Source organism: Salvia splendens, chromosome 1, assembly GCF_004379255.2.
Source record: "Salvia splendens isolate huo1 chromosome 1, SspV2, whole genome shotgun sequence".
NCBI lineage: Eukaryota > Viridiplantae > Streptophyta > Magnoliopsida > Lamiales > Lamiaceae > Salvia > Salvia splendens.
In genome coordinates, this window is record NC_056032.1 from 14,796,595 (window position 1) to 14,824,418 (window position 27,824).

A 27,824-nucleotide genomic window follows, 5' to 3' on the forward strand; every position below is an offset into this window, starting at 1 on the left:
TATGCGTGCATAATCATGCACAATATGATAGTCGAGAGTGAAGGCGGAAGCATCACCGATTGGAATGACGACGACCGTGCATCTAGCTCTGCAGGCACATCGACCGAGACACCCGATAGAGGGTTACCGTTAGGTTTCGATGAGGTTTTATCTAGGCAGGCCTCAATGCGCAACCAACAGGAGCATGCGCAACTCATGAGCGACATGATTGAAGAAGTGTGGGCTCGTAACCGCCGTCGCTGAGTTTGCGTTTTTTATTATTTCGCATTGTAATGTATTAATTTTTATTAAATGAATGAAGTTTTTAAAATTCGTATTTTAAATGTATTTTAGTTTTTTTTTTAATTCGTATGTATTTTGTAAATATTACAAAATTGATGATGTGGCGCGCCATAGGGCGCGCCTTAGGGCGCCCACTGCAGGTGGAGAAGGAGGAGGATAAAAATGCTGAAGTGGCGCGCTATAGGGCGCGCCTTAGGGCGCCCCATTGCTGATGGTCTAAGAGTTTTGGTTTATCATTTTAATCCGTTTACGACTAAAAGTCTCGATTTACTTTTAATAATTTATTTCACTTATAGTTTATATAAAACTAAAATAAGTACCGTATTCCACTATTTTTTTCACACACTTTTATTTATGTGTATTTATTAAAACTCATACCAAATAATAATAAGACTCTTAATATCATACAAAAGGAATGCTATATTTAGATTTTAGACCATGAAATCGATGACAACTTTAATTGGAGACCTGTATTCACACTATTAAACTTTATAAAGTGGTAAAGTCTTATTTCATGTAGTTGTTGAATTCATAATTTATTAATTTTGCCGCCTGTATATGAAAATTATTGCCAACAAATCCGTATCACATCCTACTTTGCCCTAATTAGGCCCACCTTAATCATCATTCGCCGCCGCTTTATTTTCGTCCCAGATTTTCCCGCTTCCACACATCGTACCCTTCGCTGCTCACGATTGTACATTCTGCCTCGCAGGATTCCGATCCTTGAATTTACCAAACTACCCACGCACGCATTTCCGCGAACGGGTGTTTGTATGCGTGGCACCGTCACTGGATAGAATCAATTACATACATATAGTGTGTATATATATATAGAGAGAGAGAGGGAGAAGGGAAGAGGAAGAGGGGAAGAGGAAGAGAGAGAGGCGATAGAAGAGCGCCAGCGCCAGCGCCACCCCACACAGAAAAACTAAAACAACACACCAAAAACCCTAGAGAATTATCGCGGCGACTCGGAAAGATGGACGCCGAGTCGACTCAGATTCAGCAGGCGCAATTGGCGGCTATTTTGGGGGCGGACCCGGCTCCGTTCGAAACCCTGATTTCTCATCTGATGTCTTCCTCCAACGACCAGCGATCCCAGGCCGAGTCAGTCTTCAATTTGATTAAGCAGAACGATCCGAACTCGCTCGTGCTCAAACTCGGTCACCTGATCTCATCGTCCGTGCACCAGGAGGCGCGCGCCATGGCCGCGATTCTCATGCGGAAGCAATTGACCCTCGATGACTCGTATATCTGGCCGAACCTCACCGAGTCGACTCGCTCCGATGTTAAAAACCTCCTGTTGTCCTCACTCCAGAGCGAGGAGTCGAAATCGATTATTAAGAAACTGTGTGATACCGTCTCGGAGCTCGCTTCTTCGCTCGTGCCGGAGAATCAGTGGCCGGAAATACTGCCGTTTATGTTTCAGTGCGTGACGTCTAGTGCTCCGAAGCTGCAAGAATCGGCATTCCTGATGTTCTCACAACTGGCGCAGTTCATCGGGGAAACGTTGATTCCGTATATCACTGATTTGCACACTGTTTTCCTCAACGTGTTGAATAATTCCTCCGATTCAGACGTGAAGATTGCTGCATTGAGTGCTGTCATCAATTTTATTCAGTGCCTGACGAGCTCGAGCGATCGTGATAGGTTCCAGGATTTGTTGCCAGCTATGATGAGGACATTGACTGAGTCGCTGAACTCAGGGCAGGAGGCTACTGCGCAGGAGGCGTTGGAGCTGTTGATTGAGTTGGCTGGGACGGAACCGAGGTTTTTGAGGAGGCAGATTATGGATGTTGTTGGTGCCATGTTGCAGATTGCCGAAGCTGAGAGTTTGGAGGAAGGCACGCGTCATTTAGCAATTGAATTTGTGATTACATTAGCGGAAGCAAGGGAAAGAGCACCTGGGATGATGCGCAAATTGCCGCAGTTCATTAGCAGGCTTTTTGCCAATTTGATGAAGATGCTTTTGGATGTGGAGGATGATCCTGCGTGGCACAGTGCAGAAGTCAAGGACGAGGATGCAGGGGAGACAAGTAACTATAGTGTTGGGCAGGAATGCTTAGATAGGCTCTCTATAGCACTTGGTGGGAATACAATTGTCCCTGTGGCATCCGCGCAGTTTCAAACTTGCTTTTCTGCTCCTGAGTGGCAGAAGCATCACGCAGCACTCATTGCACTTGCACAGATTGCAGAGGGTTGCTCCAAGGTATATAACAATAAAATATATACTATTAACTTTGCTGGATTAGAGACATTGTGAATTTTCATTATAAGAGTTTTTGTGGTCAAGTAATAACTGAGCTGGATTATAGATATTGTCTCATGTTCATGGCTGTCTCATGCTCATATACAATGCACCATTTATAGCCTTTTTTGTTGTTGTTTTGTTAAGAGGTTGTTTTAGATGTTCTTTTGGTGGTTTTTGATATCTCGTCTAATGCTCACATAAGTGCATAAGTTCATTGATATTATCAGTAGCATTGGATTTCTTGTACTAGCTTTGTAAGCAGCCCATATGTATGAGAGAGTAATACAATTCATTTGCATATTGCAGGTGATGGTTAAGGATTTGGAACATGTGGTGAGCATGGTCTTGAATTCCTTTCAACATCCTCATCCACGTGTTAGATGGGCAGCAATTAATGCAATTGGTCAGCTATCAACAGACTTGGGTCCGGATTTGCAAATTCAGTTCCATCAGCATGTGCTGCCAGCTCTAGCTGCAGCTATGGATGATTTCCAAAACCCTAGAGTACAGGTTGGTGATCAAGCCTTCTGCAGTACTTATCAAAATATGACTTATCTGCAAGCAATTTCCAACTTGTGATCAGGCTTATTGAACAGGAGGACAGGTGGTTGAACTCCCCCCTGATTCCCAAACCTCTTCCTTTTACTAGTCATTTACTTTTGTGTATTGCTAAAGTCATTTATGTTAAGTTCCTGAAACTGAATTATGTGCTTATTAAACAGTTCTTTCCATTTCTGCAGGCACATGCAGCTTCAGCTGTTCTTAACTTCAGTGAAAACTGCACTCCAGAAATTTTGACACCTTACTTAGATGGGATAGTGCACAAGCTTCTTCTACTTCTTCAGGTGAAGTTGCGTATTAGAAAAAATATGTGGAATATATTATAGGCATGACTATGCAATACTAGCTGTTGCTATGGACACTGATATATGTTTTGTAAATTATAGAATTCCAAGCAAATGGTTCAGGAGGGTGCCTTAACTGCTTTAGCTTCGGTAGCTGATTCATCTCAGGTACACCATTCTCGTTATAGCTCATGTTGTTAGTTTCTTTATTTTTGGCTGGTTTATCAGTCATGCTATTGGAATTATGGTTGCAGGAACACTTCCAGAAATATTATGATGCAGTTATGCCTTACTTGAAAGTTATCTTAGAGAATGCCACAGACAAGTCTAACCGCATGCTTCGTGCAAAAGCTATGGAGTGCATTAGCTTGGTGGGGATGGCTGTTGGGAAGGAGAAATTCAAGGAGGATGCTAAGCAGGTAGGTTTAAAAAGATCTGGGTCCTGATTGTTGTATTTATGATGAATGTGCTATTTTATTTGTGTTTGTTTTGTGCTTTGTATTGACTTGTTGCTTTACTCACTTGCACATTCTATGCATAATGGTGTGTTTATATCTGCAATATAAGCATCTGCCCAAAGCTCAATAATGAATCCATGATTCAAAATAATATTAGTTTCATTCAATTTTGGTAGGTAATGGGAGTGCTTATGTCACTGCAAGGATCACAAATGGAGACCGATGATCCTACTACCAGTTACATGCTACAAGTAGGCCATTTGTCCTTGAGAGCTGCAGATTTCAGATGACTTGAAAAATTAGGGCAGTAACATTATAAGAATTAATTTTTTTTCTTTTGTAGGCATGGGCCAGACTTTGCAAGTGCTTGGGCCAGGATTTCCTTCCTTATATGAGTGTGGTCATGCCTCCTCTGCTTCAGTCTGCTCAGCTAAAGCCTGATGTTATCATTACATCTGCTGATTCAGACAATGAAATTGATGAATCAGACGATGAAAGGTGAACACTCTCTTATATCATGTAGATTTATCTTTAAAAAGTTTATTTTCATGTTTTAATGAAAATTGGATTTATTTGCCACGGTGCCACCATTTATTCTTTATCTATTAAGTTGCCCATTAACTTCCATCAACATCCCTCTGAGAATATCCCCGTGCAATGTTGAAGGTTCTTTTATGTCCCGAGCAATGTTGAAGGTTCTTTTATGTCTTCTATCTGAAATATTTGCAAGGTAGAAGATACTGTAAATTCTTTTGTGCACCTGGAAGAGACCCACTATTATTTATTGTGTATTAGTACTGTTTTCTTATGACTATTAATTCAGTGTGCTCAAATTTTTTCCAATAGTGCATGTCTCTAATTGCTTCCGGTATGAACAAATTTCTATATATTGCAGCATGGAGACCATAACCCTTGGGGATAAAAGAATTGGGATTAAGACTAGTGTCCTAGAGGAGAAGGCCACCGCTTGCAATATGTTGTGCTGCTATGCTGATGAGTTAAAGGAAGGTTTTTACCCGTGGATCGATCAGGTTGGTAAAAATTGAATGGTCTGCTTGATGCCGTTGATTGTGGACCACAATTTGGAACGTTATGGCATGTTGTGCTTGCAGGTTGCCCCAACATTGGTTCCTCTTTTGAAATTTTATTTCCATGAAGAAGTCAGGAAGGCTGCTGTCTCAGGTAATGCAGATTTTACTTTGTATGTTTCCATATACAGAATATTAAGTTGCTAATATAGACCAACACTTCCATTATTAATTTCTAGCAATGCCGGAGCTGTTGCAGTCTGCAAAACTGGCTGTCGATAAAGGAATTGCTCAGGGTCGTAATGAGACTTATGTTAAGCAGCTCTTAGACTTCATTGTTCCTGCTTTAGTGGAAGCCTTACACAAGGTGTCTGTTTCAGTTAATCATACAAGCTTGAGATTTGTATTCTGTTATTGATGATTATAGTATCTGGGCACTAAATATCAATTCTTATGTAACGCAGGAACCTGATATAGAGATCTGTGCAAACATGTTGGATGCGTTGAACGAATGTGTGCAGGTTGGTCACTTGAGTCCATTCCTTTAATACTCTAGCTAAGATATTAGGTCAGTTATTTCACCATGTAAGTTGAAATCTGTGTCAGGTGAAACGTGTGAAAAATGGAAGTCAACGCTGACGTAATTTTTCAGTCCTTACATTTCTGGTGTATCGTGTTCTGTTGATTCTATGAAGATCTTTTATTTTGAGAAATGTTTTCATTATCACACTTTTATGCATGATGTGTAAGAGGCTGTAACTACTATCTACCTACCTTAAATTCAATTTGCTAGAGTAATCAGTTAATTGTGCTGTTCAGTAGATTTGTAGAGTTTTTTTAAATGAGTTACACAATTAGTCTGAACATCATTTATTTACTGTGTTTACTTAAATGTAACTCATCATTTCCCTCTGTATGTCTCTCAGATTTCAGGATCTCTTTTAGACGAGAGCCAGGTTAGAAGCATTGTGGAAGAGATAAAACAGGTGATCACAGTTGGCTCAAGTAGAAAAAAGGAGAGAGCTGAGAGAGCCAAAGCTGAAGATTTTGATGATGAGGAGGGAGAACTTCTTAAAGAGGAAAATGAGCAAGAAGAAGAAGTATTTGACCAAGTTAGTCTATTACACTTGGCTGTTCAGGATACAACCATTTTTAAATAATATTGTCAGTTTGGAAACATGAGACCTTCCTAACCTTTTGCGTCTGATAATTTTTGTTTCAGGTTGGTGAAATATTGGGAACTTTAATTAAAACATTCAAGGGCTCCTTCTTGCCATTCTTTGATGAACTGTCATCATACCTGATGCCGATGTGGGTAAGTAATTTCCATTTCATGTTTTTAATATGATATTTTCATCCCTGTCTGGTGCTTGTTGGTGAGCAAGATCAGTGAATTAGAACAGAGTTTAACAACTTGAAACTTGAATCAATATCTCAACCCTAAATTTTTCTTGCAGGGAAAGGACAAATCGGCTGAAGAGAGAAGGATTGCCATTTGCATCTTTGATGATGTAGCTGAGCAATGCCGTGACTTAGCTCTGAAGTATGTAAACATACCATGAAATATTTGAGTTTGGTCTCAGTGTGAAAATACTTAGTACTTCCTGTCATTATTTGAACTAGGTATTATGATACATATCTTCCATTCCTCTTGGAGGCATGCAATGATGAAAACACAGATGTCCGACAGGTTCGCAGAAGCTCTGGACTATCTTTGTGTTCTCACATAATCTTAATTATGTTAATCTATCATATCCTAATTGACTAATTTTATTTCCAGGCTGCTGTATATGGGCTCGGAGTGTGTGCTGAGTTTGGAAGTTCTGTGTTTAAACCACTTGTTGGAGGTAAAGCTGTCTGAATGTGGCTCATAGAAAGCAAATTTCAGCTTTTATATCTTTAACCTGACCTTTCTTTGGAATCTTGTTCAGAGGCTCTTTCGAGGCTCAATATAGTTATTAGGCACCCAAATGCTTTGCAGCCGGACAATGTGATGGCATATGATAATGCTGTTTCAGCTCTTGGAAAGATATGTCAGTATCATCGTGATAGCATTGATTCAGCTCAGGTATCTCTCTCTCTATCTCTCCATTCCCCCTCCATCTGGGGGCGGAGGCATTTTCTGATAAAACTTTTTTGTTTCTCTTCCGTGCCATTTTCTTACCATGAAGAAAATGCATATATTGTCTGAATCAGTATATTGTCTGAGTCTCTAAGTTTTCACTTTTAATTGAATACTGTGCTAGTACTTCCTTGCTCCTTCGCATTCGGTTAGTTCTCACTGTGTAAAGTTGCTGTAATAGGTGGTTCCTGCCTGGTTGAATTGTTTACCTATAAAGGGTGATGTTATTGAGGCAAAAGCTGTTCACGACCAGCTTTGCTCAATGGTTGAGAGGTGAGGACCTGAAGTTGATCCTCTTTCCTCTTAAAAATAAAATTTGCAATTTTTTTGTTTCTGGTTTTGATCATCATCTCTTCTGTACTTATATCTGAGTTCTCATTTCTACTTTTCCTATATTCTGTTATTGACTACAATTTCCACTTTTAGGTCTGATTTGGAACTTTTGGGGCCCAACAATCAGCATCTCCCGAAAATTGTTTCTGTTTTTGCTGAGGTTAGTTATGTTAAGCAATTTCAGGACCATTATTCATGTATACCCTATAAAACATTTATGTGTAGTCATTTTGATAGTTCTGTAACAATGTAGTTGGGATTCTGATTTTTGGTTTGAGAAGCCCTGAATCTATTCTTATTTCTGTATCCCAATTTTTGGATATTTTATTATCACATTTTGTTTCGTCAGTGAGGTGAGGTCGTTCTATAATTGTTTCGTTGCAGGTTCTCTGTACTGGCAAGGATCTTGCCTCGGAGCAAACTGCCAGTCGAATGGTAAATTTGTTGAGGCAGCTACAACAGACGCTGCCTCCAGCAACCCTGGCCTCTACGTGGTCGTCCTTGCAGCCTCAACAGCAGCTGGCGTTGCAGACAATTCTCTCAACGTAGTGCTCGTGACTGATGATGCGTGTAGCAATCGTTGATTTCATATTGAGTTGTTGGTTGTGTTTGTGCCGGTCAAGCATTTGTTCGTCCATTCTTTCTGATGAGAGAGATGTTCCGCATTCTTTTGCACAAGTTTTGGTCGAGCCCTCCATTTCAACACGAAATGGAGGAGAGTCTGTGGACTGTATATTACAAGACCACCCGTGTTGCATCCAAAAACAGGTGGAATCTGGTTCTCTTTTATTTATTTGTGGGCTTTTGTGAACATTTGTGCTATTTGTGGATTGCCATAGAGGTAATTCCTGTCTCAGTTTTGGTCAAATAATTCATTTTTGTCCTTATATTTTTGTTACATCTGTGATTGTTAATAGTACAGGGATTTGGCAAAAACATTTTATTTGTTGGAATTCTTGTTTCCAACAAGTCATATGAGAAGTGAATACTTGATGTTCAATTCACATCTTTCTACTTGTAATATATATTCATTTCTACAATACTCCCATATTGTTGTCCACTACATTTTAGTATGGTTGAATTGGTTTATGCCTATAGGAAAGCAGACAGTTAGTTATACGGTTGGAGTTGAACTGCTCCAACAACCCAAGAACCTTTTCATCTTGTCCAATCACATCTTCTGAGTTGTTGCTACAACTATTCCTAATATTATAGTAGTTCTTGGTAGTTTATAACAATGGGGATTCCAAGCATGCTCATCAAGATTCTTTTATCAGTCACCTGTAACTTACTCCTTTTGCCTCATTATTAGTCAATGTTATTATAGGCACATTAATTATGAAAAATACTAGTGTGTTATGCACTTTTTTTTACTTGCTCTCTAAAATTAGTTTTTTTTTAAAAAAACACCCGTTGTGGGTGGGGGGTTTAGGCAGACCCTTAATTTGTGAATAAAACTGAAATATAAAGTTCCAAAAACATGATTTTAGCCCAAAAGTGACTATGATCCAAAAAAGGAGCATGAAAAAGCAAATTGGAGTTCCCACAAGCCGGGAACCTCCATCATATCATCAAAAAGCTATGAGCTAAATAAACAAAAATGAGGAGCGAATAAAACATAAAGAGACCCAACATGTGACCAGGGTCAATCCACATCTCTGCGGCAGAAGCGGAAGTTAGGATATTCCAGCTGGTTCATCCTAACCAGCGCCTTCAGATACCGAGGCGCAGATATTGGTTCATAGTAAGTAAGGGCAGGGGTCTGAACCCCCCTACCTGCAAGGAAATCGGCTGCCCGGTTCCCTTCTCTGTAGATGTGTGAGAACCGAACATGCCGCTGAGAAGTCATGCTCCGGATCAAAGCCATGTGATGTCTAAGATCCGCAGCACCAAGCTGTCCAGTTGACATCAAGGTAACCAGAGCCGCTGAGTCAAGCTCAATCCAAATGTGTGTAGAAAGCTCCATAGCCATCTCGAGACCCCGAATCAGAGCCAACAGCTCCGCCTCAAAGCTCGATAATGCGGATATCGGAGCGCATAAGGCACGCAGAAGTCCTCCATCAGAGCCTCAAACCAATCCCCCCCGCCTCCAGTGTGTCGATGTAGAGAAGGCACCGTCAGTGTTTAGCTTCACCCAAGGGGCATCAGAGGGATGCCATAGGACCATGAGTGACCGCAGAACACGCTGTCTGTGGGAGATAGGCATGAAATCAACCGACGACGAACATCCCCTCCAGTGGGTTGTGGTGATCTTGCCGGCCAAAACAAGCACATGCAGGTGGTGAGTGACCTGCCAAATAACATGAGATTGACGAAAAGGCCGACCGCCATGCTTGCAGCCGTTCCTCTCCGTCCAAATAAACCAAGCAATCAAACAGGGTACAAGAAAACTAATATGTAAGGCGAGCGCCCTCTGGAAAGAGGACCTCCGCCAGTGACCTAGTCTAAGTGCAATATCAGTGCTCGTGTGAATCGGTGTGTGCGAGGAAGGCAACCAGGCATCGAAATACTCCCATGCAGAAATCGTCGACTGACTCAAAAAAAAAGACCTGACTAAGAGACTCGACCGAAGGAGACCTACAACACTGACACCTAGACACTAACTCAATCCCCCTCCTCTGCAACTTTTCATCCACCGGCACCCTACCAAACAACAACCTCCAAATGAACACCGAGATGGTAGGGCTCAACCCTTGATTCCAGATAAGCCCAAAAATCTCCCTCTTTGGCAGTCTAGTCCGGATGCTCTCCCAGGCAGAGGTCACAGAGAACTCGCCATGGCTAGTCAGACTCCATTGCCTCACATCCTTCGCCCCTAACTCGATCGGCGTGGCTCTGATCTGGTCTATCACATCTGGAGGTACGCCAAACCTGAAAGATAAACTATGTAGCATATCCTCATCCCATGCATGCTCATGCCAATATGATGCAACGGCCTGAGATTGAGGATGATCATTTCCCGGGACGCACAAACTCCGGATGGGGCTAGGCCCAATCCAGACATCATCCCAGAAGCTGATCTTCCCCTCACCCAAGGACCAACGAATATAATCATTCATGTATGACCAAATACGACGCCAAGTAGGACTGTCATGTGACCAACAAGGGGATGTATGCAAATGACAAAGGAGGATACTGTACTTCCGGATCATGAACTGAGCCCAGAGAGAATCCTGTACCAGTAGTCTCCACCACAGCTTGAAACCAAATGCCAGTTCCCTGAAGCGGCTAATACCCAAGCCACCCTCATCAAAAGGCAAGCAGATATGTCTCCAAGAAATCCAGTGCAGCTTCCTCTTCTCTCCAACTGTACCCCAAAAGTATCTAGCCAGTATCTGCTCCAGCTCGTCCAGAAAGCCAAACAGAGGGTTCATGACCTATAAAATATGAAGCGGAATGGCGACAAAGGTGCTCTTAATCAAAGCTAGACGACCTCCAAAGGCAAGGTGACGATGGGACCAACTGTGGATCCTGTCCATGAGCTTCTGCCTAAGGGGCAAGAGGTGATCTGCCCTCCTCGCTCCTCTGAAGATCGGGACCCTAAGGTATGTGAAAGGCATCACCCCTCTATGAAATCCTCCCACCTCCTCAACAATGCTAACGAACTCCATGTGCTCAGTCGCCAAATAGAAGTGTGTCTTTCCATTATTCACCTTCTGACCAGACACATCAATGTAGTGATCTAGGCATCCAACCAACCTTTCCACTGCCTCTCTATCCGCCCTTGAGAATATGATGATATCATCCGCGTAGGAAAGATGAGTAATAACGGGAGCCTTTTTCCGGCATCTGTTGACCATCTCTTTATCCCCCTTGATCAGTCTATCAAGACATCTCGAAAGGTAATCTGCCGCCAACACAAAGAAGGAAGGCGATAGGGGGTCCCGTTGTCTCAGCCCCCTGGAGGATTGAAAGAAACCTGCCGGGCCACCATTCACCAGGACAGAGAACCAGCATGAAGAGATGCATCTACTAATCATACCCACCCAAGCTGGTGAGAATCCCATCTTTTCCAAAACCTTGAGCAAAAACGACCACTGGACTCTATCATACGCCTTTGCCATATCCAGCTTGAGGGACAGATTGGGCGATATCCCTCTACTCAAAAGCTCTTTCCCCAGATCATGTATCAACTCTTGGGCTAGAAGAGCATTGTCACTAAGCAGGCCTCCGTTGATGAACCCACTCTGATTCGGTGCAGTGACAAGGGGAAGTAAAGGTGCAAGTCTCAAAGCAAGGATCTTTGTGATGATCTTGTTTGTAATATTGCATAGGTTGATCGGTCTATAATCGCCCCACGTGACTAGGTTAGGCTTCTTCGGGATGAGAATGATCATGGTCGCCGTGAAACTTCGAGGCATAAAAGCCCCACTGAAGAAGTCTCCAACAGCAGCAATCACATCATTCCCCACAGTGTTCCAGCAGTGCTGAAAAAACAACGAAATGAACCCATCCGGCCCGGACACACTATCACCATTGATCCCAAAAACTGCATCTCTAACCTCCTTATCCTGCGTCGCCGAACACAAAGCCTCCTGATCAACTGAGTCTGGAAGTGTATGGATAAGGGATAAGTCAGGCACTGCAAGGTCCCCAACATCCGATGTCAGAAGCTGCTGAAAGAAGGCTGCCGCCGACTCCCTGATCTCAGTCTCTTCCGTCAGTGCCTGCCCCTCAAACTCAACCGTATGTATCCTCGACTTAACTCTCTTCTGTCTGACCCAGCCATGAAAGAATTTGGAGTTCCTTTCTCCATCACTAGCCCACCTAATCGCCGCCTTTTGTTTCCAAAATTCTTCCTCCATTTTGGCTGTGATAATGAGCTCTGCAGACACTCTACTAAATTGGCTCTATGTGCTGGGGTCGGGTCAGTATCATATAACATCTGTGCCTCAAGAACTGCCTGCTCTGCATCCTTTAGGTTCTGGATGATATTGCCAAATACCTCGCTGTTCCAAACCTTTAAGAACTTCTTGGTCCTGATAAGCTTGAGATTCATCATTCCATTATACCCTGTGTCTGCCTCCCACACTCTAGCAATCTCGTCCCTAAATGTCTCATGTCTCACCCACATATTCTGAAATCTGAAGGCCGGTCTCGTGGTCTGGACAGAGAACTGACATCTCATCAAAAGTGGTGCATGATCAGAGCTAAATCTCGTCGGATATGTCAATATCTATCAATTGTCTTTTATCTCTTTCCCATTTGAACAACTTTTCACTGTCTTTCATACTTAATTAATTATGCGTTAAGGCATAATAAATATACAAAACAAACATTGAATTCAATAATACTAATTAGTCATGCTTACGACTCAATATTCACTAACTACATCTCCTCCCCACACACATATTTGAAGAAACCAGTCAACTCTATACAAATTATATACCTCAAACCAAAAAAAGAGAGTAAGAGACAATTGCATAAGACATATTAATCCTCCTATAAAAACACCCTTTATCATCTCCTTTTTCAAATCAAGACTCAACACTTCTCTCTTCCTTCTTACAACCTCAAAAATAACTAAACCAAACCATGGAACTTCACTTCCATACCTTCTCTTCAACCAACAACAACACAACATATAAGCCCACAAACAGAAGCCCTAGCAAGAGCAAGTTTGTGGGAGTGAGGCAGAGGCCCTTGGGAAAATGGGTGGTGGAGATCATGAACACGACCCAGAAGATCCGCATGTGGCTAGGCACATTCGACACAGCTGAGGAGGCAGCTCTGGCCTATGACGAGGCTGCCTGCCTCCTGCGTGGATCCAATACACGCACCAACTTCCTGAACACCATGCCTTGCAACCCGGCCCTCTCTTTGAAGATCAAGAACTTGTTGAATCAAAAGAGGAGCCAAAATAAGGCGATTATCCCTCCAACCGCCGCTAGAAGGTATTCTGATCAAGATGTCAACATCAAGGCCATTGCTCGCAGTAGTAGTAGTAGAAGTAGTAGTAGCTCTCAGTACAGTACTAATGACAACTTTAGCCGCAACCAAATGAAGGGCTCTCTTGTTTTCACCTCCAATCCATCCGAGGATGCATATAAGCCTGACTTCAGCCATTTAGAGCCTCATTTCAATCAGTGTGATCAAGCTCTGGATGTTGAAACGGCTGCGCTTCAACCATATGTACCTAGAAGAGGTGGGGAGGGGCCAACTGAGGCGGCCCCATTCCCTGATTTTGAAAGATTGAAGGTTGAAAGGCAGATATCAGCATCACTCTATGCAATGAATGGCATAAATGAATACTGGGATACCATCAATGACTCAAATGATACTTTCTGGGATATTCAAACTCTCTAGAGGGATTAGTGTGTATTTTGATTTGGATTTACACCTATTGAAGATGAAGAAATTGCCTCATCTTTATAACAGAAGCTATCAATAAATTGTGATGCTCCTCTCCTACTCCTATCATCTAAATTTTTATTTTTCTTGCAGAAGTAGGACTACATTTCATATTTTACATCTTTTATAAGAATAAATTGTTGGAGAATTTATCCTTATGTTACATTTTTTTTATCAAGTTCAAGTCCAAATTAATTAATTTCCCATGTAGTGCATGCTTCAACCTTATTCAAATGGCATTTTTGAAGTAGACACAGTCAATTTTTGATTTTACCAAAGAGTTTTAAAGAATAAGTGCAACCATGTAACTAAGTTTTTTAACATTCTGCCGTCTAATTCTGATTGGACACCAAAAGTTGAATCAGATTGAAAATGGTGGCGGATCTGGGCCATCGCCTCCTCCCAGCCGTTCTGAGAGTCCAAATGTTTCATAGAGCGAAATCGAAAATAATATAATCGCCCCCTTGATTTATAGAAATATGTAGTAGTATTTGATTACAATACATGTAACATAAAGTTCAGTATCCTCTCAGTCTTTAAATGGGTCAATCGGTAACATATTTTTATATTTCCTTATCCATTACTGCATGTTTTCTTTAATTAGTTTATATACTTCATATTACCAAAATAAATCTTAAAAATACTTCATTAAATCTAAACATTTACTAGTATGTTTTATTTATACTAAAATACTTATTCTTCTGATCATATTCTATCTTATTCTTAGCTACTTTTATTCCTAAATTTTCGACCATCTCAAATTTTTTCCTTTGGAGCTAATTTTGAGCTTTTAAGCCTATTCTTTGGAAGCAAAAATAAATGGGGACAATTCCTTGGGTTAGTATAGTTTTATTATCTTTTGTAATGGAATTGGAGAGACAAGAAAGAAAGTTATAAAAAGTAGTGTGCTTAATTGTAGAAAAGTGCAAATTGTGAAATAGAAAAATTCAAAAATGTGCTTGATCTTAGAAAGGATGCTTATAAAAAAGAAAAAAATAAAAGAAAAGTGGTGAAAGGTTATGAAAAGAAAAGAAAAAATCAAAGCTTTGGAAAGTGAGTTGAAGGAGAAAAATAAGTGTCAGAAGTGTCTTGAGGTTTTAGAAAAGTGAAGTCATTTTAACTCTACTTGGGATATTTTTACTTTTGAGTAACTTTTTAGCCAAATATTCCTCACCTACCAAAGAACCTACATTACAACAAAAAATGACATTTCGGACTTTTGATGCTTAATCACATCTAGTAGAGAATGTATTAGATTTTGATCAAGCCTATGATAAACTTTGCATGATGCATGATTTGAGTGCTATACACTTTGCCATGTACACTTTGAGAGTGAGAGATAAATCACTTCCCATCTTTGGAAGTTTGCCACATGAGAATGCATGAATTCAAGGTGTTCCACGAGTTAGTAATGAAAGTGCACTAATAAGTTACTTGATTTGATTGCGTTAATACATGCTTAATTTATCTTTTATATACTTTGAGGCAATTATGACGTCTAGTCCTTGTGCATTCCGTGTGTCTATTCTTGTGTCTTTTGTGTTTTGTTCGAGGACAAACAAAAATGTAAGTTTGGGGGAGTTGATACGCTTGGATTTTGCACGGTTTTAAAGCCATTATTTGGTCCGTTTTTTATGTCAAAATCACAATTCATGTCCATATTTTGTATGTTTTTTATCTATTTTGTTATTTTGACGTGTTTCGTGAGAAATGTGCATATTTGAGCCTAAAAAGGGAGTCAAAACGCGAAGTTGGAATATGGAAATTCTGGGAACGTCCAGCGACCGCTGCAACACCGCCGGCGCTTAACGACCGCCAAGTCAGCAGCGGTTCACTCCGGGAAAGTTGTGCATGGAATGAAGAACATGCTCAGCGACCGCTGGGTAATGCGTGGTGACTGCTATAAAGGGTCTAGAAAGTTACGGGATGATAGCCGGCGACCGCTGAAAAAAGTGCAGCGACCGCTGCCCAAGAGTCAGAAGCCTCGGATCAACCCACAGCGACCGCTGGCCAAGGTGCAGCGGCCCGCTGGAAAAAAGCGGCCAGCAGTTTTTGCCCTACTTTCTCTAAAAAATTTATCATATTTTGCAACCATTTTCCTTATTTGAAGAACTTAAATTTTCCTCTATATATACCCCATCAAACCTCTTCATTAGGATCCTCTTTTCGCAATATATTTTCCAGAGATTAAAAGTTAGAGTACTTCATTGTGCAAGGAGTTGAAGAAGGATTCAAGATCATCAAAGCTACAAGGATTCAACCTTTGGGTTTTATTTGCTTTAGTTTTATGATTTCATTGTCTTCCCTTCAATCTATGTTTTTAGATTATTCAATCATGTGTAACTAAATTCATAGGATTCTAGGGATGTGTTAGTAACGACTTGGGTTATACAATTCCCTTTTCTATTTAATATCCGTTTGTTCTTACTTTGTTTCTTCCTGTTGGATAACTTCACGTTTGAGTGACACATTATGTGATGAATTAATATAACTTGTTACGTAATCGTGAGAGCAGGTTGGCGAGTTAGGTCCACTTAATAGACACTACAATTAGCTTCCTTTAAAATGACACTGTTAATTGAGTGAGGACTTTTAAGGGTCTTAGGAGCTTTTAGGAGTTACGTATTTAGGATTGACAACCCATGTTTGTAACCAAGGTGTGTACATCGCATGAGCATAAACTAGGTGACTCGTTCTATCAAAGTAAGAACTGTACTAGGGTATTGTAGTTGGAATTTGTATAACCATAACTGTGAACGCACATCCCTGGAATTCCCTTATCTCTATACTTTTATCTTCGCGTTTTATTTGCAATTAGTTGTTTATTGCTTTCAATTGTTCTTTGTTTTCAAAAATTAAAAAATCTTTTGGTTTTCCAAATAGTAATTGAGTTTTAGTAGTGGATAGACAGTCTGTGTCTGTTTTCCCGTGATCGATATCCGGTACTAATCTTTAGTTATACTATTCCTACTCCGTATATTTGCAGGTATTTATAGTGCTAATAAAAAGTGCATCAGTTGTGCACAACTCATGACCTTTGTATGCTGATGGTTTGGACTGAAGGTGTATAGTCTAACATCTCCCCTCAATTCGAGGGAGGCAAGTGAGAAAACACCAAGTTTATTATGCAGCCTAGTGAAGAATTGGAGACTTAGTGGTTTGGTTAGCACATCAGCTACCTATCATGAGAAGGCACATGCCTTACATCAATTTCTTTATCAACGACTTTATCTCTCACAAAATGAATATCAAGTTCAATAAACTTGGCTCGAGAATGTAGGACATGATTAGACGCCATAGCTATAGTGCTGAGATTGTCCACCCACACAACATGTGGGGCTTTGAGCTTAATATTCAGCTCTTGCAAAATAGATTTTAACCAAGTGATTTCAGAGACAACAAGTGCCAAACTTCTGTACTCTGCCTCGGTACTAGATCTGGACACAACTTTTTGTTTCTTTGCACACCAAGAGACCAAGTTATCACCAAAGTTAACACAATAACCTGATGTAGATCTTCTATCATCAATGTCTGAAGCCCAATCAAAATTAGAAAACCAAACAAAGTATAACTTGAGGCTTTGATGTGTAGACCATAATCAGTAGAACCATTCAAGTATCTTAGGATTCTCTTGACAGCTTTCCAGCGAGAACCAAGAGGGCATGACATATACTGACTAACTTTGTTGACTAAAAAACTCAACTCTGGTCGAGTGACAGTAACATATTATAGAGCTCCAACTACACTCCTATAGAGTTTACCATCAATAGTAGGTTCTCCTTCATTTTTACTCAACTTCAGATCAGAAACCATATGAGTAGGAAATGGTTTAGCATCTGTCATCTTCACCTTTTTAAGCAATTCAGTTATGTAGGTAGTCTGAGATAAATGAAGATCTTGAGCAGTTTTAGATACCTCAGTTTTATGAAGATGATTAACAATTTTCTGATACCAGGGGGAGAAGAGCAATTTATTAATATGTCGTCCACATAAATAAGAAGATAGATGATTTCTGACTTGGTTTTAAAAAAAGAATGAATGATCAGCTTTGGATTGAAAACCAAGAGAGATAAGAGTTGAGTGCATAGTGATATACCATGACCTTGATGCCTGCTTGAGACCATACAAGGCTTTGTTAAGCTTGCAAACCATACCAGGAGCACCTTGTTCAAATCTAGAAGGCTGCCTCATGTAGATTTCTTCCTCCAAATCACCATTAAGAAAAGCATTGTTAACATCAAGGTGCTTAATTGACCAACCAGATGTAACAACAATGCTTATCATCAGTCTAATGGTATTAGGCTTAACAACAGGGCTAAAAGTTTCAAGAAAATCAAAGCCTGTTTCTTAAGAGAAGCCTTGTGCTACTGCTACCAATCGAGCCTTATGTCTAGCAATGGATCCATCAACATGTTTCTTATGCCTAAAAACTTAATTGCATCCAATAAGATTCTTACCTAGAGGGAGATAAGTAAGAGTTCAAGTTCTGTTTCTGAGTAAGGCAAGAAATTCCTCTGTCATAGCACACTTCCATACAGGAATAGCAAGACCTATTTTAGCTTAATGGGGAATGATTAAAACAAGCTCATCATCACTGGAAGATGCATCGGCAGTGAGGATTTTGGGTTTAAAAAAGCCATGCTTGGATCTTGTGATCATATGATGGTGATTGGGATTAGCAACAGGAGTGGAAGAAGAGATAATATGAGATACATCTGGAGATGACGAAGGATTAGAATTTATTATAGGAGATGGAAGAGAAATCTGTGAAGGAGAAGCATCAGGGGGAGTAACCATAGGAGATGATATGATAGCAGAAGGAGAAATAGGGGATGAGCAAGAATCAGTTAGATGAGACTGAATGTTAGTGAGGTTAGTGGGAACAAAGAGAGGCTGAATGAAAGATGAGATGGGATTAGGAAGATCAAAGGGAACAGAGGGAGGCTAAGCTTGAAAGATAGTTTTGTATGGGAAAAACAGACTCATTGAAAATTATATCTCTGGTAATGATGAGTTTTCCATTAGGTAGCAGTGCTTTGTACCCTTTATGAGAGGGACTATAGCCTAGAAAAGCTGCTGAATCTGATCTAAAGTCTAATTTGGATTTGGTTAAGTGTCTAATGTGTGGATAGCAAAGACATCCAAAAGGTTTGAGTGCTTGATAGTTAGGTTTGGATTTGTAAAGAATCTGATAGGGAGAGGCAAATGAGAGAACTTTAGAGGGAGTCCTGTTAATGAGATAAACAACAGTGCTAAAAGAATCATCCCAAAATTCAAATGGCAGACCAGATTGAGCTAAAAGTGTGAGACATGTTTCAACAATGTGCCTATGCTTCCTTTCAGCTAGGCCGTTTTGTTGTGGCGTATAGGGACAAGAAACTCTATGGTGAATGCCGTTGGAATGAAGAAAGTCAGTTAAGCCCCTATATTCACCACCCCAATCGCTTGGAAGCATTTTGAGTTTGGAGTTAAGTTGGTTTTCAGCTGAAGATTTGAAGTGTTGAAAAACAGATAGAAGTTAATTTTTGGTTTTGAGAAGATAAATCCATGTGAATCGACTATGATGATCAATGAAGTTAACATAGTACTTAAAATCTGATTTCATTGAGGAATGAGGAATATTACAATCCATCAAGATTTTTTTAACAATAGGAAGAGCACAATGACCCAACCTTTGATGCCAAAGTTCAAGACTATCAAGGCTATTACATGAAGAGCTAAAAACAGTAGGGGGAATAGAGGATTGAGCTGCAGCAGATTGGTTCTATATTGAAGGAGTTGAAGAAACAGTAGATTTGTGGAAACGGAACTTGTAGAGACCATTCTCAAGGGTGCCCTCCAGTAGTACTTCCTTGGAAACCTGATCTCTCACAAGACAGTGGGAAGAGTGAAATTCAAAATAGACATGGTTATCTCGGGCAAAATGGGAAACACTCGAGAGATTTTTGGAAACTTTGGGAACATGTAACAGATTTTGAAGCAAAAAGGATCTGGAATTGTGAGATTTTGAAGCAAAAATAACAGAAGAGTTACCAATATAAGCAATATTAATCCCAAAATCATCACCAAGATGTAAGGAATTACCTCCATGATATTTTGATGCAATGTTCAAATTTGAGAAAGCATTTGACACATGATGCGTTGTACTAGAGTCTGGATACCATGAAATGGAGGAGGAAGCATCATTGCTGTAATTGTTGTAGTCAGGAACAGGAGAAGGAGAAGTGCCTCTAGCATGGGTAACATTGGCAGATGGATGAGAATTCCCAAAATTGCCAAAGTTATTGTGGTGTGGTTGATTCTGCCTAGAGGGTGGAGGAGGCATGGAGGATTATTCAAAACGATACTAGCAATGATGAGATGAGTGACCTAGTTTTTGACATAGCTGACATATCAGCTTGCCTCCAGACCTCGACAACCTGATCTACCTCCCCTGCCTCCTCGAAAACCATATCCAAATCCATAATTTCTTGCAACATAAAGGGAGGGAGAGGAACCATCCATATTAATTTTGGGTTTCTTAGCAGCATCCAATATGGACTCAAAACTAAGCAGCAAAGATGTAACTTCTTGCATAGTCCATCAGTCGATTCTTGCAGAGATAGCAACCATTACGTGATCGTATTCTATGCCAAGACCATCTAGAACATATAGAATTTGACCATCTTCAGAAATGCGACTGTCTGCAGCAGCAAGAGAATAACAACAACTCTTTACTTTGCTCAAATACTCTCCCAAAGATTGAAAGTCCTTTAGCTGACTGAAGTTGTTGCCTATACTGCATAATTTTAGCTTTGGATTGGCTTGCAAAATTTGCTTCCAAAGCCATACAGATTTCCCGACTAGTAGTAAGCCCAACCATTAATGCCAAGACGTTCTCAGAGAGAGATGACTGAAGCCAAGAGGCTAATAGCTGATCCTGGCGCCTCCAGACCAAAAAATTTGGATTTACGATCTGATGAGGAGAACCATCAACTGAAATCAGACTAGAAGGAATTGTTTGCTCTCCAAATAAAAATGATTCGAGGTCAAAAGCTCGAATAGTAGACATGAGTTGTTGCTTCCAAACAAGGTAATTGCTCTCTGTGAGTTTGATAGCAAGAGGGTGGGTTTGAGTTAAAACTGGGATAGATCCAAAAGTATGGGGAGTAGGTGTCTCCTCCATATTGGAACCAGAATCATTCATAATTAAAAAAACAACCTAAGATAGCATATCCTAGGAAGAACCTAGCTTGCATACCATAATGAAAATGCAGCAGAAACGAGAAAAACAATATAAGACACAATTCTGGAAATGTAAAATTTATATTGATTGAATTGCCAAAATACATTTCCAACTACATGTTGCTTATATACTAAAAACAGAATGATCTAGAATATTCTAATCGCCATGGACCACATCAATGTGTTGGCTCTCTCTCATTTGATCTGGTTTCTTTGGTGGTCCAAGCAACACATCTTTCCAGCTCTTCATACCTTGGATGCTTAAAGACTGTACTTGATGTTACTGCATTCTCATGCTCTTTGGATTCAAGCTCATGAGCACAGGTGCTGCTACTATATGAACTTGGTTGTGCACAACTCATGACCTTTGTATGCTACTGGTTTGGACTGAAGGTGTATGGTCTAACAGGGACACCCCAAAGAGGAATATGACTCGCTTATCTTGGGACGGAGGAAGTATGTGGTTTAACTATTCCAAAATTAGAAAGTTCCCAATCAGGAAATAGTTCATGGTTTTCAAGGGCGAAGAAAGTATCTAATACTTTACCCGTTTCCTAAAAACAGAATTAAACCCTTTCCTTTTTAGGTTGTTTTCTAAAAATAGAAACTTTCTATTTTAGAAAATGGACCCCACAATTCATTAATTCTTTACCTATTTTTTCTGTTTTTCTCTCTTACTTTACCAATTTTGCATTAATACTATTGCCGTTTTGTAAAGTTCCTACTTTTAAGAAACGAAGGAAGTACAAAATTTCAAAATACATAAAAACTTTAAAAACATGTACTCCCTCCGTCCCAAGTTACTTGAGTCGTATTTCTTTTTGGGTTGTCCCAAGTTACTTGAGTCATTTCTTTTTATGATTAAAAATAAAACATCTAATCTTAACTATTTTATTATTTCTTTTACTTTACTCTCTCTTCTTTCTTTTACTTTATTCTCTCCTCTACTTTATTTAATTCACTACACATAACTTTCTTAAATCCTGTGCCGAAAAGAAACGTCTCAAGTAACGTGGGACGGAGGGAGTATGAAAAAATAATTTTCTATGCAACCCAGCCTGTCCCGACCCACTTCACTGGTGGTCTTGGTCTAGGCTGAGTCTGAATCTATAAAAAGAAGCCTGACCCGCTCCACCGATAGGTCTAAGCTGATTCAAGCCACAATGGCCTTGCTTGGCCCGTGTTGGGCTTGGTCGGGACGTTTAAAAATAACAAGCATGATAAGGGACGTTTGATTTAAAATTGAGCAAATTTTGCTAATTTGCAAATGATGTTCATATTAAAAATAAACAAAATAATGTTACATTATTACAAAAAGAAGACAAACTGTTATGTAAACCGAAGATTGACAGCAAGAAATAACGAACAAAAATAAGAAAGAACTCGAGGGATTTTACGTGGTTCGATTTATAAGATCTACATCCACGGACCAAGGTAAAACAATTCATTATATTTGAGATACTTTGCAGAGTTTTACAATTGCTCAAGAATTCACTCCAACTCTAAACATTTCTAAACATGATCCAGCTGTTGCCATCGAACCAATCTTGGTTCTTGATTTCATCTACTTTGTATCCAAAGGCTGTGGATTATTGAGATTACTTTCCAACAAACTCCACCTTAATCTCATAATCAACAATGAATCAAAAAACCCTTGTCATAACCACAAACTCATCACTCTACAAGTCCCACCAGTCCCATGCAGTATTTGAACTTCATGGCCGGTAGAGGCTTTGTTAACATATCAGCTGCATTGTGCTTAGTCGATATCTTTACAACCTTCACTCCTCCCCTCTGGATCTCATCTCTTATAAAATGCATCCGCACATCTATGTGCTTGCTCCTCTCATGAAACACTTGGTGTTTTGTAAGACACAATGCACTACTACTGTCACAATTTATATGCACAGTTTCTTGCTTTTTTCCAAAATCTTCAAGGATTCCTTTGAGCTATATTGCCTCCTTCACAGCCTCAGTCATTGCAATATACTCAGCCTCTGTCGTTGATAAAGCAACCACATGTTGTAAACCATATTTCCAGCTTATAGCAGCGTCATAGAGATTGAACACATATCCAGTTTGAGATCTCTTATTATCTCTGTTTGAAGCATAATCAGAATCACAAAATCCCACAAGTGCTCCACCTTGATTCTCAGCACATGCCTTATACACTAAGCCATAGTCCGAAGCACCTTTTAAGTATCTGAGCAACCACTTTAGTGTTATCCAATGTTCACTGCCATGATCTGACATAAAACGGCTAGTGACACTTATGGCTTGTGCCAAATCTGGCCTCGTGCACAACATTGTGTACATTATGCTGCCTATAATGTTGGCATAAGGTATCTTGCTCAACTTTCTCCTTTCTGACTCATCTTTTAGTTTCTGATCCATGCTCAGCTTAAAATGAGCAGCCAATGGTGTAGAAACAGGCTTGAAACCATCAGCTTGAAATTTCTTTAGAACTCTCTGGGTGTAATCTTTCTGCATCAACCTGAGCTCCCTCCTTGACCTATCTCTCACTATATCCATGCCAAGGATTCTCGTTGCATTACCTAGGTCCTTTATTTCAAACTTAGATTCCAGTTCAACTTTAATTCCTTGAATCACTTCCAGATTTGTTCCTGCCACAAGCATATCATCAACATACAAAAGTAGAAAGACGATTGGTACACCATTTCTTTCTCTAAGAGCATCCACAATAGCGCCTAGCGCACCGCCTAGCCGAGCGCCGGCGCTAGGCGGTGCGCTAGGCGATCTATTGCAGCCGCCTAGCGGATTTCGCGAAAAAAAACCGCCTAGCGCTCGGCGGTTCCGCGGCGCTAGGCGATCCGCTAGGCGCTATTGCAGCGTCCGGATCGCCCAGCGCACCGCCTAGCGCGAATTTTTAAATTTTTTTTTTCGAAACACTATATATACGTGACTTGCCTGTCATTTTCATTCGCACCACTTGTATTAACGAGTACTCTCTCTATCTTAATTTCTGTACAAGATCAACACCTAGAAATGAGTAACACCGGTGGTAGTGGTGGGAGTGGTGGGGATGCTGAGGAGTACGAGCGTATAATGAACGAAGCGCTAGAGGCCTATACGGACCGTGAGATTGATCAATGGATGCAGAGGGCCTTGCAGCCGGCGGTACCTCGACCTCGACCAGTGGTACACCGCCGAGCGGTGATTGATCGTGATCACGTAGCTGCACATCAGCGCCTATACGAAGACTACTTCGCACAGGAGCCGCGGTTCAACGCCAACCTTTTCAGGCGCCGTTTTAGGATGCGCAGGTCCCTGTTTATGCGTATTGTTAACGGATTGGAGCAACGATATCTGTATTTCCGCTTTAGGCACGATGCGTCTGGCAGACCAGGCCACACTCCTATTCAAAAGTGCACTGCGGCAATCCGACAGTTGGCTTACGGAGGCGCTGCAGACATGTGGGATGAGTACCTCCACATCGGTGAGACGACTGCCCTGGAGTGTATGAAGTATTTCTGTCAGGGCGTGATTGAAATATTCGGTGATCAGTACCTTCGAAGCCCTACCCCCGATGACTGTCGGGATTTGCTGCGGATGCACGGGGAACAGCATGGGTTCCCAGGGATGTTAGGCAGCATAGATTGTATGCATTGGGAGTGGAAGAACTGCCCCGCCGCCTGGAAGGGGATGTACACTACCGGCTACAAGGGAAAGAATCCCACGATGATCCTCGAGGCCATAGCTGATTACCGGCTGTGGGTTTGGCATGCGTATTTTGGGATAGCTGGTTCGAACAACGACCTCAACGTCCTCAACTCGTCGCCACTTTTCAACGAGCAGTGTTAGGGTGTCGGTCCGGCCATCAGTTTTGTCGCCAACGACAACCGACATGATATGGGCTACTACTTGGCGGATGGGATATACCCTAGATCGCCCGTCTTTGTGAAGACGATCCGATGCCCAGGAGATGAGAAGAAGGCCTACTTTGCCGCACGGCAGGAGTCGGCGCGCAAGGACGTGGAACGCACATTTGGTGTGCTCCAGGTCGATGGGCGACAGTTAAGGGGCCAACGCGTTTGTGGCACGTCGACTGCATTGCTGATATAATGTACGCCTGTATAATCATGCACAACATGATTGTCGAAGATGAAGGTGGACAACTGACTGATTGGGCCAACGACGATAATGAAGCTGGTCCAAGCCACGGCGTAGCCGGCCCTAACGTACGGAGTGGGGTACCCCACGATGAAGACGGCCGCCTCCAAGCACATGCCGACATGCGCCAAACAGAGGCTCATATTCGACTCCAAAAGGATTTAATTGAAGAGTTATGGGCGCGGAGGACTGCACGACGTAATTTTTTTTTTTATTATGTAATTTTTTTTAATTAATGTGCTTTTTAAATTTTATTAATATTTGTGAATTTTCTCATTTTTGTGGCGTAAATTTAATTCCGTATATTGTGTGATTGTTAATTATTTCATTTTGTATATATTTGTTAATAGTGATGTGGATAGTATTATTAATGTTTCCCGTATATGTCTCGTAAATTAAATTCCGTATATTGTGTGATTGTTAATTATTTCATTTTTATATAATTGTTAATAGTGATGTGGCTATTGATGTGGCTGGGCTATTTATGATGTGGCTAGGCTATAGCTGAGCTATTTATGATGTGGCAGGAGGATTTTTAGTGCTGATGATGTGGCAGTGGCTAGGCTATGGCTGAGCTATTGCTGGGCTATTCCTATTGTGGATGGCCTAATGTACACGCAGCTATCATACTGTGATTTTCTGAATCCAATAGTCATCATATGCTCATCAAATTTCAGATATCATTGCCTACTCCTCTGTTTCAATCCATACAAACTTCTTTTGAGCAGGCAAACTTTATCTTCATTCCCAGCCTCTATAAACCCTTCTGGCTGATGCATATAAATGGTTTCTTCAAGTTCACCATGTAAGAAAGTTGTTTTAACATCGAGCTGGTGTAATTCCCAATCATATCTGGCAACAAGGGCAAGCAATATCCTGATAGAGCTGTGTTTGACAACCGGAGAGAATACATCATTATAATCAGTTCCCTCTTCTTGAGTGAATCCTCTAGCAACAAGTCTTGCTTCGAACCTAATACTTTCAATCTCACCAACTTCAATCTTCTTTTTGAAGATCCACTTGCAACTGATGAGCTTTTGTGTTCCTGGATTTTTTTACCAAAACCCAAGTATAGTTCTTTAGCAGGGATTGTATCTCCTCTCTCATGGCTGCAAGCCATTTCTCTCTTTCCTTACTGGACATGGCCTCAGCATAGGTGGATGGCTCTGAGCATTCTAAGACTTCTGCTACACAGAGAGCAAAGAAACTCATCTTATAGTCACTGAATCTTGCTGGTTTTCTTATCTCCCTTCTATTTCTGTCTCTAGCTAGCACATACTGCCTTTGATCATCTTCACTATGATCTTGTTCGTGCGGTTGTGGTTGTTGAGCACTTGCTTCTCCACCTTCATTATGATCATCTGGCTCGGTATGTGATGGCTCACCATGTTGTATTTCTTGATCAATGGGGATATTCTCACCTATCTGCTCTTCAGGCTTTAGGAATGGCATGTAGTGTTCATGAAAGACCACATCTCGGCTTATAATTATTTTCTTGTTCCCTTCTTCTATGCACCATAATCTATAGCCCTTCACCCCACGTTGATATCCAAGCATCACACACTTTTGTGCTCTTGCATCAAGCTTTCCCTGTTTGCAGTGGGCATAAGCTCTGCAGCCAAAGACCCTAAACTGATCATATTCCCTATTTCCACCATACCACCTCAGATCTGGAATCTCATTTCCAATAGCTGATGATGGAGAATTGTTTATGAGCACAGCAGCAGTACTTACTGTCTCTCCCCAGAACACTTTAGCTAAGCCAGAAGAAAGCAGCATACATCTGACCCTCTCAAGGAGAGTCCTATTCATCCTCTCAGCTACTCCGTTCTGTTGTGGGTTTGATGGGACCGTTCTATGCCTTTGTATCCCATTCGATTTGCAGAAAGAGTCAAACTCACCAGATAAGAACTCTAGGCCATTATCAGTTCTTAAACACTTGAGACTAGTAGACCTTTTTAACTTCATTTCTATGCACCATTCTTTGAATTTATCGAAGGCTTGTGACTTCTCCTTTAAAATGAATACCCAGACCTTTCTTGTGTAGTCATCTATTATAGACATGAAGTATCTGCCTCCTCCCATAGTAGCAGGTTGAGCTGGGCCCCATAAGTCACAATGGGCATAATCTAGAGGTGATTTTGAAGTGTGCTTTCCAGCCTTGTATAGAAGTTTCTTACTCTTCCCAAGAACATAGTGTTCACACTGCTTGAGCCTCTAGCCCTCACTGGCTGAGATAACCTCTCTCTTTATCAGTTCCCTCATCCCACATTCTCCAAGATGACCGAGCCTTTTATGTCAGAGCTCTATATCAGCAACCTGTTCAAGATTCATTGAGCCAACCACAGTTTCTGCTACAAGATAGTACAGGCTATTCCTTCTTTCAGCTGTCAATAGGATTTTCCCATTCATTGAAACATTCATGTAGCCCTTTTCTGAAGAAAACTTAAAACCTCTAGACTCAAGCATGCCAAGTGAAATTAAATTCCTCTTAATTTTAGGAATATACCTGACCTGAGTGAGCAGCTTCATTGATCCATCATGAGCCCTCAGTCTGATATCTCCAATGCCCTTCATGTAGCATGCCTGATCATTTCCTAGCATCACAGATCCGGTTGCCTCATCCAAATTCTCAAACCATCCTTTGTTGGAGCATATGTGAAAACTTCATCCAGAATCCATAATCCAAGAACTCTCAATTCCACCACTCACAACATTCATTATCTGAGGTGCATCTGTTTCTTCAGCAAGATCAGCTTGATTATGGGCAGCCTTTTCTTCATTTTGCTTCTTCTT

General features: G+C 40.9%; 2 protein-coding genes and 1 long non-coding RNA gene across 3 annotated transcripts; 2 read left to right on the forward strand and 1 right to left on the reverse strand.

Annotated features, from left to right (window-relative positions):
- Positions 1 to 1,124: 1,124 nt before the first annotated feature.
- LOC121743625 (importin-5-like) lies at positions 1,125 to 8,364 on the forward strand. The gene is made up of 20 exons (XM_042136959.1): positions 1,125 to 2,494; positions 2,843 to 3,046; positions 3,277 to 3,381; positions 3,484 to 3,549; positions 3,636 to 3,800; positions 4,016 to 4,090; positions 4,183 to 4,337; positions 4,735 to 4,870; positions 4,952 to 5,021; positions 5,107 to 5,234; positions 5,332 to 5,388; positions 5,794 to 5,979; positions 6,090 to 6,182; positions 6,325 to 6,410; positions 6,491 to 6,557; positions 6,648 to 6,714; positions 6,799 to 6,935; positions 7,171 to 7,262; positions 7,416 to 7,482; positions 7,707 to 8,364. Exons 1-20 carry the CDS (start codon positions 1,265 to 1,267, stop codon positions 7,869 to 7,871), a joined length of 3,351 nt encoding a protein of 1,116 aa, XP_041992893.1. The 5' UTR covers positions 1,125 to 1,264; the 3' UTR covers positions 7,872 to 8,364.
- A 4,459-nt stretch (positions 8,365 to 12,823) lies between these two features.
- On the forward strand, positions 12,824 to 13,628 carry LOC121805257 (ethylene-responsive transcription factor ERN1-like). The gene has a single exon (XM_042205056.1). The coding sequence runs from the start codon at positions 12,858 to 12,860 to the stop codon at positions 13,626 to 13,628; it is 771 nt and encodes a 256-aa protein (XP_042060990.1). The 5' UTR covers positions 12,824 to 12,857.
- A 3,118-nt stretch (positions 13,629 to 16,746) lies between these two features.
- LOC121743646 lies at positions 16,747 to 20,973 on the reverse strand. The gene is made up of 2 exons (XR_006038308.1): positions 19,758 to 20,973; positions 16,747 to 19,533 (listed from the first exon to the last, which is right to left on the reverse strand). It is a non-coding gene; the product is annotated as an uncharacterized LOC121743646 (long non-coding RNA).
- Positions 20,974 to 27,824: the final 6,851 nt, after the last annotated feature.

Bases quoted from the DNA above. Each gene is read 5' to 3' on its own strand.
- LOC121743625 (XM_042136959.1), top strand. From the start codon at position 1,265: ATGGACGCCGAGTCGACTCAGATTCAGCAGGCGCAATTGGCGGCTATT. The intron at 3,801-4,015 runs GTAGGTTTAAAA...CAATTTTGGTAG, and splicing joins TCAAGGAGGATGCTAAGCAG to GTAATGGGAGTGCTTATGTC. The intron at 4,091-4,182 runs GTAGGCCATTTG...TTTCTTTTGTAG, and splicing joins CTACCAGTTACATGCTACAA to GCATGGGCCAGACTTTGCAA.
- LOC121805257 (XM_042205056.1), top strand. From the start codon at position 12,858: ATGGAACTTCACTTCCATACCTTCTCTTCAACCAACAACAACACAACA.